Source organism: Chlorocebus sabaeus, chromosome 17, assembly GCF_047675955.1.
Source record: "Chlorocebus sabaeus isolate Y175 chromosome 17, mChlSab1.0.hap1, whole genome shotgun sequence".
In the NCBI taxonomy this organism is placed as follows: domain Eukaryota; kingdom Metazoa; phylum Chordata; class Mammalia; order Primates; family Cercopithecidae; genus Chlorocebus; species Chlorocebus sabaeus.
Window position 1 is genome coordinate 41,756,852 of NC_132920.1, and position 14,306 is coordinate 41,771,157.

A 14,306-nucleotide genomic window follows, 5' to 3' on the forward strand; every position below is an offset into this window, starting at 1 on the left:
TGGCATCCCAACACAGATCAGGGATCCTCCAGCCTGCTGAAAGGACTGGTAAATAGCCCCACACCTGGCTTCCTGAGAGAGAATGACCCCTTTCCCACCCCTCCCACCAACCCCGAATTCCCAGAACCAGAAATGGGAGTGTGGTCCCATCCTGGAGGGGAGAGAGAGAGACCCCACAGCACCAAGACTTGTTTTTCTATTCATAGCAGCTCCCTGTTGCCCTCAAAGCTACAGCTTCATTCTCCACCATCCCAACCGCCCTCCCTGGATGCCATCCGTTATAAGCCATTTGTTCCTAATTGCGGAGATCCTGCTAATGACTTCTGAATGGGGGATGGGGGGGAGGAGAGTTCAGCTTCATTAGCGAGACTGAGTTCTTAAGCTTGAGGGGGGATGGGGGCTGGGCTAGAAGACGGTTTGGTTAGCAAGGCCTTCCAGGTGGCACCAGGCAGATGACCAGGAGCTGCTGGTGAAAGATCAATCATAATAGTGTTCGTCCAGGACCTACTGGGTGCCTGAGAGTGTGCTGAGTACTCCATGTACACAGTCCCACGTGTTCTTCCCAGGAACCCCATGAAGAACATATGGGGTTGTTCCAGTTTTGCAGAAGAAGAAATGGAGGCCCAAAGAGATGGTGACTTGCCCAAGGTTACCCAGTGTATGGTGGAGCCAGAACTTGGATCCAGATCTCTCTTGAAGTCCATGCATGAATGGACAGTATGCCTCCCTTAGAGGGAAACTGGACATCATCCCCAAACTACAGAGCTGAGCATTTGGTTTTCAGTCCAAGGGATAGGAGGAGGAAAAATATGAGGTTTGAGAGACCAGATAGCTCCCAGTTTTCCACTCTGCCTAAGCCCCCTCTTCCTCCCTCCCCTAGGTTTTCCATAATGGCTTCTTCCTGGTGTGGGTATCTGAACACCTTTCTCACCCAGGGCTGTGTTTGGATATCTCGTGTCCGTAGGGAAGGGAAACTGAGCCCACTTTTCCCCTGGAGTTTCCTTTCTTGGTCTTCTTCCTCTACCTTCACCATCTTCACTTCCCCTTCTCACTGGAGGGCTAAACACATGCAGATTAGGGAGAAGGCAGATTTGAAGGCCTCACTGAACTGTGCATGGGATCATGGAGACCCCTTAGTGGGATGAACCCTGAGCAGTCAGAGGTGTTTGGACTCTCCCACTTCCTAGCTGTGGAACCTCAGGCCTCAGTTTCCTTGTCGGTAAAATAGGGACATCAATACCTGCTCCACCTAGCTCAGTGTTGTGAAGCTTCAGTTAAATGTTTGAAAAAGTGCTTTGGAAACTGCAAGGCAAATGCTAGCTGCTAAGCTTAGTGTCAGCCTGTACCAGCCTCCCATATTCAGCCTAGACTAAAATGAATTTCGTGAGTGGGTATCGCATGTCTGCTCTGTGCTGGTGGTTGACGATGGGGGTTCACAGCTATATTTGACAACATCTGTGCTTTCAAGGAGGCCCCAATCTGGTTGGCATATTCAAAGAAAGTGGGGCTGGGGATCTGCCAGAGTTAGAGTTAGGACCCATTATTTCCCACATCTCTCGGAGGTGGGCAGTCCAGTGGTCTCCAGGCCCCAGTGCCAGCAGGCAGTGTGAACACATCTGGTGCAGCAGCATGGTAGATGTGACCCTCCTCGTTCGCCGTGTGAACTCACCCTTCAGATGGCGAGACTCCAGTTAGTGCTGCAGCCACCTCTGGGAAGCCTTCCCAGACTTCCCCAGGTAGAAGAAAGCCTTCTCTGAGCCCTGGTACCCACCCTCACTTCAGGCTAACTAGTTCCTAGTTCCTTATTCTTTTTTTTTTTTTTTTTTTTTGAGACGAAGTCTCGCTCTGTTGTCGCCCAGGCTGGAGTGCAGTGGTGCCATCTCGGCTCACTGCAAGCTCCACCTCCTGGTTCACGCCATTCTCCTGCCTCAGCCTCCTGAGTAGCTGGGACTACAGGCTCCCACCACCATGCCTACCTAATTTTTTGTATTTTTAGTAGGGATGGGATTTCACCGTGTTAGCCAGGATTGTCTCAATCTCCTGACCTCATGATCTGTCCGCCTCAGCCTCCCAAAGTGCTGTGGTTACAGGCATGAGCCACTGTGCCCAGCCTATCATTCTTTATATAAGAGGCTATCATCACAGAACCTGAGCTGTGAGCCCTGGGGGGCAGAGGCCATGTTCTGTTTCTCTGTATCCCCAGCCACTAGCCTGGTCCCTGGCACGAAGCAGGTACTTCATAGATGTGAGAGGAGGAGGTGAGTGAGGACCTACGTATGAGAAGAAATGGTGGGAAGCTGAGGGAGGGAAGCCTTGACCAGACCTAAGGTCTTACCTGGCTCTCATCTGGCCTAAAGGGGAGAGCCCTGGCCTGGGCACGAAGAAGGAAAGGGGTTGTGGGTGGGGGTGTGGGGGGAGGAAGGGCCTGTCACAGGGAGGGAGAGGTCTCAGGAATGAGATTGCAAGGCCTTGACATTTTTTTCCTGTAAATCGTGTAATTTCATGCTCCAGGGGACCACAAAGTAAGAGAGTCAGTGGGGAGTGAATTCAACTCCCCTGGCCACCCCTCATCCCACCCCAGGAGACTGAGCAGGGCTCTGCCCCCAACTTCCCCTAGAAGCTCCTCCCCTGCTGCTCCCTCCTGTCCCCCAGGGATATGGAGTGCTTCATCTCCCCACCCCAACCAGTGTCCCTTTTTGGTCACCTGGGCTGGCCAGCCTCTCTGAGCCATCTTCTTCCCCTACCCCTGTCCCCTGGCCTCTGACCCCTGTACCCCCTCCACCCTACCCTACCTCCACCTTTGGAGGACAAAGAGCACTTGTCAGTAGACTGGAGGGGTGTGTAAAAGGTAGTAGAGGCAGGGGCTCCTTCCTAATGACCACCTGACTCCCTGCCCTTCCTCACCCACCCACCCCACCCTTCCTCCTCTTTCCACAGAGCCTTTTGACTTAGAAAGGTCAGATTTCTGCTTTCTGAAGTGAATCTAGAAGAGGAGAAACATCCTGTCTCCCTCTGGAAGCCCAGGGCACTTCTCTGGGTGTGACATCCAGGGAAGGAGGTGGCCTGTGAGGAGCACACCAATCTGAGCTCCAGGTTTGCTGCAGGACACCTTCCCGTCATAGGCCAGTGCATATTTAGATGCCCTCCTAAGATAAACTAGATTTAAAGCCTCAGGAGGCTCAGCTGTTCGCACTGATGATAAACAGGCGGGAAGGTGGATGTGTGTATATGCTTGCTACACAGTGGTCACTCTCTTTGCTTGTTGAGCGATGGGTAGTGCATCCATATCCCACCTTAAAAGGTTTTGCCTTGAAGGTGCTTGTGGTGGGGTAGGAGAATAGGGGTCCATATGGCAAAAACAAGTGAATGTGTGGACAGATGTGAAAGCGAGCCACAAGTGGGCGCATTTCGTCTAATAAGTGCGCAGGGCACAAGGCTATGTTGGGGAGAGGCTGTAGGAGGTGAAGTGGAGAATTGTTGAGAGATTAATGAGAGTTGAAGGGAGTGAACACTTCCCGAATGCCGACTGGATGCCAAACATTGGTCCTTTAATCCCCCTAGTAATTTGGAGATGGGTAGTTTCCCAGTTTTGCAGATAAGGAGACTGAAGTGCAGAGAACTGGAATAACTTGCCCAAGGTCATAGCTGGCAGGCCGCACAGCTGGGATTCAAAGCCAGGACTGCCTAAGGTTGAAGCCCTGTGTCAAGGGCTTGGATGCACCTGCACTGACTCCCAGAGGGGTCTTGAGCAATCTGGAAGCAGATAAGTTTTTGTGCTCCTGAAATGTGGATTCAGAACTTGCCTTCAAACCTCCCACTGAACCAGAGTGAGGACATAGAGGGCTTGATTGGCCTCATAGATAATTTCCTGGACCCTCCTGACCCCTCACTCCTACCAGGTGTTTCACTTTACCTCCCAGGCCCCTCCTACTCCTTGACTGTCACACTGACCCACTAGAGCGATTCCTCCAGGAATCTCCATATGCCTTTCACTCCTGTGACCCCTCTGACTCAGTTCAGTCTAAGCCACTGTGGCCACCAAGCCCACAGCACGATGGTCCATGCATCTCTGCTGATAGTTCACCTTTCAGAACTTGATCTAATTCCTCCAGCACCATGCATGTTCAATCCTTGAACTCAGAAAGTCACATAGTACTCAGACCTTGTGCCACTGACCCCAGGGCTCTTCCCTCATCCCCCCAAATGTGTGCTCTGGCTCCACAGTGAATACTACTTTTTTAGCCCCCAGACTGACCACCCAGTAAGGCAGTTGGCCTTGGAGCCAGGCTTCCTGGGCTCAAATCCTGGCTCTGATGCTGCCTAGCTGTGTGATCTTGGGTAAGTTACTTAACCTCCTAGAGACTCAGTTTCCTCATCTGCAAAATGGGGCAATAATCCCTACCTCACAGCCTTACAGAGGAAGATTAAATAAGCTCTTGCCTGTACAGTGCCTGACCCATAGTAGATGCTCAACAAATAGTACTGATTTACTAATGCCCTGAGTCCACCACCTTTATTTTCCTCTAGAGTCCCTTTTTGACCATGGGCCCTTCCATTTGCTGCCCCCATTGGGTCCTAACAAAACTTCACTGGGTCCCAGGCTGAGTCTGTAGAGGCTCTGATCCCTGAACCCCTGACAGCTCTTCTCAGTGACTCCTACTGCCCTTATCCCAAGCCCTTATGGACCCATGACCCTGTGACCCCCAAGACCTTCCACCTTATCCTGAGCTCCCTCTCCTTACTGCCCCAAACACTCCCTAATCTCTGGATCCCACCCAGCCTCCCAGGCCGTTGCTGACTCAGCCCCTGTCTTGCAGGCTCTCCAGGTGGCCCGGCAGTTCCTGCTGCAGCAGGCCTCAGGCCTGAGCTCCCCAGGGAACAATGACAGCAAACAGTCTGCCTCTGCTGTGCAGGTGAGGAGGAGAGCACCCTGCTGGCTCTGGGTTGGGCTGGAGAGTGGGCCTGGCACAGAGGGAGGGCAAGGACCCATTGGAGAACTGCTCTTGCCAGTTCCAACACCAAAAAGTGGGCAGCTTTTCAAAGGAAATACAGTCACTGCAGGGGTGGGGCAAAAAGACTTCCACTTTCTCTTGTCTCCACCTGATCAGCCAGACCTTCTGCTAGCTTAGCCTCTTTATCCCTGTCACTCAAAGTTTGTCTGCAGCTCTCCCTGTCTCTTTGTACCTCTCTCACTGTTTCTTCTCCCCTGCCTCTTCCCTTTAGGGTCTCTCTCGGTCACTTCTCATGTTTCTGCATCCCTGTGGGTCACTCCCTCTGTCCCTTTCTGTTCCTGTGTCTGGGTCTTGGCTCCTCCCAGGCGATCTCTGTTGCTGCAGTCACGTCACGAAGTTCCCCCTTCTCTTATCCTCCCCCCTTATCCCTCATCTACCAACTCTCTCGCAGTCTCTCCTTGCTTCCTGTCTCTTGATGTCTCTCTGTCTCTTTTGTTTTCCTTTGCACAATCTGCCCTTTTTTCCCCTTCTCCCTTCCCCCCAGCTTGCCAGCCCATCTGGCTGGCTGTGGGAGGGGAGATCTGTGGGGGTGGGTGGGGGGTGGGGGAGCCAGGCCTTCTGTTTACCTTTTGTGTCACAAAGAACTTGGGAGAATTGCAGTCTGAGTCCGGGTTGGGTCACTACTCGGGCAGCCACTCCCCTCCCCCTCTGCCCAGCAGCCGGGCATCCATGCTCCCCCCACCCCTCCCCCAGCAGAGGGAGGCTCAGAATTGGGGAAAGGATTAAGCCAGGCTTTGAAAGGAAGTTTATCTAAGGGAAGAAGGGTGAGCATGGTTGGTCCTGAGCTGGAGGTGCTCTAAATTCTGGGGCTGGGTGCTGAGGGAAGTGAGGAGGAGGGTGGGGTGGGTGCTGGGTGCTCAGAGAAGGACCCAGGATCAGGCTTTGTCCTGGGTGGAGATTTCCAGTGCTCTGACAAAGTCTGGATTTTATGTAAAACAAGTTTATGTTTGGAAAAAGTTCAAGGTGCCCAACAGATGTGCAGCCTTAGCAGTAACGCTCTTTTAAAATTCTTGACCCTAAGGAGACAAGCCTCAAAGGGGAGGAGCTGGGCAAAGATCAGGGCGTGGCCTGGGGTGGAGGAGGGGAAGACACTATCTGGAAAGTCAATGAAGAGAGGAAGAGAAAGATCTCATCAGGTTGAGATCTAAAAGGTTCTTATACCTATGCTGGTCAGGATTGGGTCTCTTTAAATTAATGACCCCCACATACACTCCTAGGTTTTGAAGTGTTTCTCCGGCTTCCACTCTGAATCCTCCCTGCCCTGGGCCCAGCTTAGAACAGGAAGGAGTAGGCTGGGCAACAGCAAACATTCCCCCAAACCAGAAAGGGGCAGCTGATGCAGGGGCAGGAGGGAAGGAGCTTGATGGTAGTGGGAGGGACTGGGGTCAGACGTCCAGAAGGACTGCTCAGCTGGGGATTAGGGGTCACAGATCTGAAATGATTGAGAGATGAAGGAAGACTATGGAATCTTCCTAAGGAAACTCCCTCCCTCCAAAAGAAGAGAGGCCTAGAGGTTTCAGGGTCAGAGAGACAGATAAAATGATCTTTTTCTCAGGCCTTCTCTCTCCTTGTCTCATTACTTCCAAAAATTGATTGATTGATTCATTCATTCATTCAACAAATACTTACTGAGTACACCCCAAACTAACAACTGACATTTACAGTGTTTACCATGAAGTGTAGACACTAAGCACTTTACAGCTATCTCATTTATCCTCACAGTTCTATGGAAGAGGTGCTGTTCTAGCCCCATCTTGCAGATGAGGAAACTGAGGCCCAGAGAGGTCATGAAACTTGTCCAGAGTTATACAACGAATAAAGGACAGAGTGAGGCATTTGAACCCAATAGCTCCAGAACTCATTTTTTTTTTTTTTTGAGATGGAGTCTCACTCTTGTTGCCCAGGCTGGAGAGCAATGGCATGATTTCGGCTCACCGCAACCTCTGCTTCCCGGGTTCAAGCAGTTCTCCTGCGTCAACCTCCCGAGTAGCTGGGATTACAGGCATGCACCACCACGCCCACCTAATTTTGTATTTTTAGTAGAGTTGTATTTTTAGTAGGTTTTAGTAGCGTTGTATTTTTAGGATTTCTCCATGTTGATCAGGCTGGTCTCAAACTCCCAACCTCAGGTGATCTGCCCGCCTCTGCCTCCCAAAGTGCTGGGATTACAGGCATGAGCCATCGTGCCTGGCCAGTAGAACTCACACTTTTAATCTCTGCATTGTGCTTGGCATGGTAATAATGCCAATATTTGCCAGGTGTAGAAGCCTAGGCCAGATAGTTCTCAGGGTCTCAGGGAGATGGGGGTTCTTGGGGCCATGGAGCCATGCTCCCCCAGGAGCCTGGATTCCCCGCCTATATTGATCCCTCTATTTCTCCTCCAACCCTGGACACCTTCCTTGCCTTCTGCCCCTATTCCTAAGTTTATTATCTCCAAGGAGGTCGGATCCTTGTCCTAAAGTAGGGCTCAGGGCCTTGAAATGCTCTTCTGTGAGCTCAAGACTGGTGAGAGCAAGGCCTGGGCTCCCCACCTGAGCAGAATAGTGCACCTTGAGCCTGAGTGCAGTGGATAATGGAGGGAGATCAAGGGCAGCTCCTTTCCCAGGGCTCCCCACAGAATGCTGCTCTGCTCCCCAGCAGAATTTTCTGCCCGCGCACCTCCCAGCCACGTTCACCACCCTTCTCCTCCAGAGTCAGCTTTAGAAGAGTTTCCAAAACTATCAGGTCTCCAGCTCCAGCCTAGTGAGGGGCCCTCCTTCCAGGCCTGGACCCCACCAGGGAGAGGGCTGTCATAGAAGGCGGCACAGGTGGCTGAGAGTTGAGGACATAGGGGAGGCAAAGGTGGCTGGGGCCTTGGCTTCATCCATCCCCATCTGGCATTTCCAGAAGTTCTTTATATTGCGCTGCTATGTTTCCTTGCTGCAGCTACAGCCCAGAATTAGTCTGAGGACTTCTGGTCATTTGCGGGAGAGTTTAAGCCAAACCAAACTCTGGCCTGATCTCCCCACATTGCCCCCCACTCACAGGACCCCATACTTAAGAGACAATTTGGGTCCTTGACCCTGGCACCAAATTGCATTCATTCCCACTCTCAGCCCCCAAATAAGCTTCCTGTGTGTCAGGCACTGTCCCTGTTCCTTCCAGTCAGACCATCCAGCTGAGCACACTGTATTCATGGCTGGGTGCACGGTCCCTGAGGGAGGGGCTGGAGGCAGCTGCCGGTGTTTGGCCCAGGGCTCACACGCCAGGGCTTCAGTTAGCACTTAGCTGCCCAACTACTCTCCAGATGCTTGACTCATGGGCCCTGCTGAGCCTGCTAGCTGCAGAGCACCCATCCCGAGGCATCTGAGCCTGGCGAGCGGCCAGCAGGGACACCAGAGGAGCTCCAGCTCAGTTCTCAGACCCCCAGGGGGCACAGGGAGAGGTGGATGAGGTCAACCAGCTCGAGAGATCAGCATGCGGCAGCCACTTCCCAGACCCTTTGTGACCCCAGTGGGCCACCTCGAGACGAGTGCACACCATGTAATCCATCCAGATCTCTGTAGCAGCCTCCACAGGCAGCTGCTCAGCCAAGTGGCAGGAGCAGCAAGTGCCAAGGAGGCCTTCCAAGGTCATCTCTTCCATTCCCCTGCATCCAAGTAGGAAAGGCCACATCCTTTTTTTGCATGCCCCTGTCAGTGACTCACAGTCCTGGTGCCTGGAAAGATCTTCTGAGTGTCTGGTCTCAGTCTTTCCTGTTGTGGGCCACGTTCATCTCTAGTTCAGCTCTCACAGCAGTGAGAATAAGTGTCCTAGTGCCTTGGTCCTCAGTGACCTTTGTCTGGCAGTAACCTAAGGCACACCAGGGGAGGAGACAGAAGAGGGGAAAGGGAAAATCCAGAATGTTTTAAAAAGTGATTTTCTTCATGTTTACATGGAATTAAATGGCATACGAGTCACTTTCACTCCGCTCCCACTGTCCCTTTGGGGTCAGGGTCAGGGCAGGTAATTTAACCTCTCTGGCCCTCAGTTTTCCCATCTCATCTGTGAGATGTTAATGATGATGACACCATCCTCACAGGGTTGCCCTGAAGATTCTATGAGATATACGTGTAAAGGGCTTAGCCAAGTGCCATGCCTGGCACGTAATAAGCAGTCAACAACATCCGCTAATGATGCAGGGAGGGCAGGTGCCCCAAATCCCAGTTAGCCAACAGGGAAAGTGAAGCTTGGTGATTTCAAGACTAGTAAATATCAGGGACAAAAACCAAGGTCACCTGACCCAGAAATCTAGGGCTCTGAGCTCACCCCCACCAGGATGCCTCTCTTTGTTGGGCACCCCCTTGGGAGGAGGAAAGAAAGGACAATGATACTTCTTCCATGTCTTTGGATGGCAAAACCCACCTTCTTTGAGCAGCCTCCCCAGCTGCCTCTGGAACACCCAACAACAGACTTAGGGGCTGGCTCTGGTGTTGGGTCTATGCCACTGTCTGCCTCCAACCCCAGGCCCCCACATCCACCCCTGCAGCCTGGCTTTCAGAGAGTCCTTCTGGGATATAACCATAGAGTAGGAAGTTAGCCTGTGGGATCTCAGCCATATCAGCCCCCTCAGCCTCCAGACGTCCCACCTCCACATTCTCTCCCTAACCCTTCCCAAGACCTGCCCTGGGGTGGGGCAGGCAGCATAGGATGTGAAAACCCTGAGAGCTATGGAGTATGCAGACCTGGGCTTAAATCCCAACACTGCCACTTAAGGCCACCAGACTTTCCTAGTCTCCTCATTGGTAAAAATGAGGTTAAAAAAAAAAAAAGAACTAAAAAGACTTCTAAGGGTACATTCCCCAGTGGCCTAGAGGTCCCTTGGAGACTTCATTCACATGGTATGCCCATGACTAAAGAGCTAGGTGTTACCCCTCCCAGGGCCCTGTGGATAGAGATGGACTGGGATAGAGGAGTAAAGCCCAGGGGCAGGGACAGCCGCTAGTGGTGGGGTGAGCAAGAGGTGTTGGGAGCAGTGGGATTCCCCGATGTCCTTGGATTCACTGTACCTCCCCGGTTGCTTCTCTGCCTGGGGATTTCCTAATCCATGGCTTAAGGGGTGGTTCGAGGCTGAGTCCTGCCCCTGCCAGGCATTGAAAAGAGAACCAACTCCTCCTCCCCTACCCCACAGGTGAGACTGAGGCTTGGGGGAGGACCCTGAGGACCTAGCCTGTCGTAGCCTAGGACAAGTCCCTGCACAGCACTCCTCCCTGACTGGGCTAGCCCTGTACCCTTCCCTTCCTGCTCTGGGGCTGGCAGAGGGGCCTCTGAGGTGCCAGGGAAGGCATTTCAGCTCCGGGGGGCAAACACTTAGTGAGTACCTACTGTGTGCCAGGCGCTCTGCCAGAGCTTGGAAGTGAGAGAGGAAATTATAGAAGAGTCCTGTATGCATGAGGTCACAGAGTGGAGGGGGCAGCAGACAGCCCCATCAGAGCACCTGTCCTGCTAAAACGGGAACAAGACAGAATAGCAGCTGAGACCTGCCCGTCCATGACTGCACAAGCCTGGGGGGTTCAGGGGAGGTGGGGCTGGGAAGAAAATGATGTCATTGCTTTTCTCTGAATCTTTTCCCTATAGCTGGATTCTTTGGGCCTTCTTTAGAGGCGTGACCCAGGGCAGGGGGCAGAAAGCGGTTATACTTTGAGAATCCTGAATGTTCCAGCCTAGAAGGAATCATCTCTTACAGCCCAGTCTCCTATGTTTTATGTTTCAGGAGACCGAAACATGAGAGGGAAAGTGACTTGCTAGAGTCACACAGCCAGTTCAGTGCAGAGCTAGGAGCAGAAGCCTGCCCTGCTAACTCCCTGCCTGCTGTTCTTCCCACCCCACCCTAGACATAGCTACACACATGCACACACACCAGGACCAGGATGGCACCAAGAGCACTCCGTGGGCTTCAGCTCTGGCCACTGTGTGTGCCCTCCAGGCAGGTGTGCTGGGGTGTGTGAGAGGAGACAAAGTGCAGGTCCTCGTGCAAAGGTGGGCCACGTTTTGAATCCTTCCCATGCTGTAGACTGCCCTCCCAGCCAGGCCCACCTTGCAGGAAGTGGTCTCAAAATAGACTGTGTAAGACTATGGGTGGCCTAGTGTGCTGCCCCTCCCCATTACGGGGGGGAACCAGCCAAAGCATGGGTTCTGCTGACCAGTGTCACTTCCTGCTCTGAGGACAGCACGTCCTATGGTAATAGCCAACCCTTATATGCACTTGCTGTGTGCCAGGCCTTGTTTTAAGTATTCACTGATTAGTCCTCATGGTTACCTTAATAGGTAGGCACTATCACTGTTTCCATTTTAGAGATAAGGAAAACAGACAACAAGGAGGTAAGTCACCGTCCAAAGAGAGAGACAGCCAGCAGGTGGCAGAGCCAGAATTGGAACCCAGGCAGCCTCCCTGGGAGCCACTCTGCCACGCTTTGAGTGGGGCCGTGGGTGGTGCCTCCTTCTGGGGTGGGGTCGAGGGGACGGGGCTAATGGGCTGAATCCCGCAGGTGCCTGTGTCGGTGGCCATGATGTCGCCGCAGATGCTTACCCCGCAACAGATGCAGCAGATCCTGTCACCCCCGCAGCTGCAGGCCTTGCTCCAGCAGCAGCAAGCCCTCATGCTCCAGCAGGTGAGTCTGGCCCCAGGGCAGCTGGTCCCTCCTCCTCTGCCTGACCTGGCTCCTCCCACCCTGTTTACACCTTACCAAGGGCCCAAGCTGTCCCAGAAACCAGAGAGACTGCTCAGGCCAGACTGATCTGCATTCCTCTAGGGTAGTGGGGAGAGGTCAAAGGTCAGGCATCTCTCATGGCAGCCCTGCCCCCACAATACTCCCCCTCTTCCCTCCCTGCAATGCTGGCCCCAATTCTGGCAAAGTACTGGAACATCCTGGCACCTTGTCCCCTATGACCTGTTCAGGAGATCCACCAAAAGCTGGGAGGGTTCAGAGCTGTGGGAATGAACCTCCTCCATCCCTTGCCCCCTCCCTCTCCACCCAGACCTGCTCAGGGCCCCTCCAGGCTGACTGGGGAGAGCTAGGCCATGTTTTAGGGAAACTCCCTTCTCCTGCCCCCAGGAGCCCAGATGGGACAGGGCTGGGGTGGTTGTGGGGATAGCAGTCCCCTGCCAGTGGTAACCTTCCCCCACCCCCCAGCTGCAGGAGTACTACAAGAAGCAGCAGGAGCAGCTCCACCTGCAACTCCTCACCCAGCAGCAGGCTGGGAAGCCACAGCCCAAAGAGGTAAGGGGCCGTAGTAGGGTCCACCACCGCTTTCATCCCCTGCCCGGAGGCTGCGTGTCCAGAGCCAGTCAGGAGGGAATTGCCTTGCAGGAATAGTAGAAAAATCAAGGTTGAGGAAGGGGATCAAGGAGCAGTATGGGGGAAATGAGGATGGTGGTTCTTGCACGTCTCCATCTCCCCTCATCTTCATTCATTCTTTCTCTCCTTGCCTCGTGTTGTTGTCTCTGTGCACATGGGTGTAGACAGGTGTGTACGTGTCACCCCCGTGTGTGGCGTCTGCCGGGCCACGCTCGTGTGCAGCTGCCTTGTGGTCACACCATCTTCCTGTACCCTTGTCTCTTGGTGACCCAGCACCTCAGCCCTCCCCTCCTTGTCCTGCAAATCTCTGAGTCCCTCAGCAAACCACCTACCCTTACCTCAGCCTGCCCCCAGCTTCTTCCCGTTCTTGTCATGACTTGGCCAGCCGCCCCTCAGTCTCCTCTCAGAGCTCCCCGGACTATACCCCCTGCCCCATCGGAGCTTCTATACCAGGCCCTGGAGGCCCTTCTCCCCTGGGTCCCAGACCTGTACATCTCTCCTGCTGCCCAACCACAGTCCCAAGCTCTCAGTTTCCTCTTCCCAGAAGGCTGCCCTGACACCCAGGCATTCTCCAGTACCCCCAGCCTCCCCCTCCACAGTCTTATAATTGCTCTGTTATTGGCAGGTAAATCTCTAGGCTAAGTTTATCCTGTGTCTCTGTATTGAATAGCTAGCCCCCACCCTACCCCATGCTTCCCACCCCCAGCAGGCAGGCAGAGACATCTCTGCCTCTCAACCCACCCAGGACATGCTTGGCTTCTGGGGCTCAAAAGAGACTTGCTGACAGCTTGACTTGTCAGTGCCTGTGTGAAGAACTGAATGGGTGGGGGTAGGTAGAGTGGGTGAGCCAGCAAGCACAGGGCGCCTGGGCAGTGGTGATGTGACTCTTCGAGCCTGGATCCCAGTGAGTCCCGTCAGACTCCTTGATTCTCTGTATCTAAAAAACAAGAGAGGAAAAGAGCTGGGGGAGAGAAAACCCCCTCCCCAGAGCAGAAGGGGGGCACCCCGGGCATGTAGGAAGGGTGCCCTCCAGGCAGGAGTGGCCCCCAGAATCTGACAGGCTCATCGATCATTGTGATGAGGCCCCCCCCCAAGGCGTGCACAGCTGCGGTGCAGGGAGCTGAAGCAGCGGAAGGAGGGAGGCGGGAGGAGGGAGGGCGTCGTGCTGCGTGTCTGGGTCTGGCTGTGTGTGTTTGCGCGCGTGCGTGCGTGCGTGCATGCGTGTGTTTACTGCGAGGAGGCATGCAGCCTTATGGAAGCTGGGCCGGGAGCAGAGACACTGCAGCTGCAGACGCCACAACGACAGCTCCAGGGGCTGACAGGCCCTGGGAGGGGGTGGCCGCAGGGTGGGGGCCAGATGGCATGCCTGAAGCTAATGGCACCCCTCTCTGCCCGCCCCCTCGGGCCCCTCACCAGGCGCTGGGGAACAAGCAGCTGGCCTTCCAGCAGCAGCTCCTGCAAATGCAACAGTTGCAGCAGCAGCACCTGCTCAACCTGCAGAGGCAGGGGCTGGTCAGCCTGCAGCCCAACCAAGCCTCGGGGCCCCTCCAGACCCTTCCGCAAGGTGAGCACCCATCACTCCTCCCCTCCCAGCCCCAACCCGACAGCCCTGCCTGCACCCAAGAGCTGGCAGCCCCTGCTCTTGGGGCCAGGTAGAAAGCCGAGCATTCGTGGGGCCCTGCCAGCCTCCCCTGTCTCTCCCACAGCAGCTGTTTGCCCAACAGACCTGCCCCAGCTGTGGAAGGGTGAGGGTGCCCCCGGGCAGCCTGCCGAGGACAGCGTCAAGCAGGAGGGGCTGGACCTCACTGGCACGGCCGCCACCGCTACCTCGTTCGCCGCTCCCCCCAAGGTCTCACCCCCCCTCTCCCACCATACCCTGCCCAACGGACAGCCCACTGTGCTCACATCTCGGAGAGACAGGTATGGGGCCCAGGCTGGGAGGGGCACCAAAGCCCTCCCTGGGGGTAGACCTGGCCCC

The 14,306-nt window shown here is 54.4% G+C and overlaps 1 protein-coding gene across 8 annotated transcripts in view; it reads left to right on the forward strand.

Moving 5' to 3' along the window:
* FOXP4 (forkhead box P4) overlaps window positions 1-14,306 on the forward strand; it is a 53,855-nt gene that overhangs the window by 26,516 nt on the left and 13,033 nt on the right. For 3 of the 8 annotated variants that reach the window (XM_073005959.1, XM_007972623.3, XM_007972627.3), the window contains 5 exons: window positions 4,818-4,913; window positions 11,519-11,641; window positions 12,164-12,250; window positions 13,745-13,892; window positions 14,035-14,248. In XM_073005959.1, coding sequence (XP_072862060.1) covers window positions 11,537-11,641; window positions 12,164-12,250; window positions 13,745-13,892; window positions 14,035-14,248 — 554 coding nt within the window. In that variant the 5' untranslated portion in view covers window positions 4,818-4,913; window positions 11,519-11,536. The remainder of the gene's footprint in view (window positions 1-4,817; window positions 4,914-11,518; window positions 11,642-12,163; window positions 12,251-13,744; window positions 13,893-14,034; window positions 14,249-14,306) is intronic. The other 5 variants (XM_007972624.3, XM_007972628.3, XM_073005957.1 and 2 more) reach the window with 3 other exon arrangements.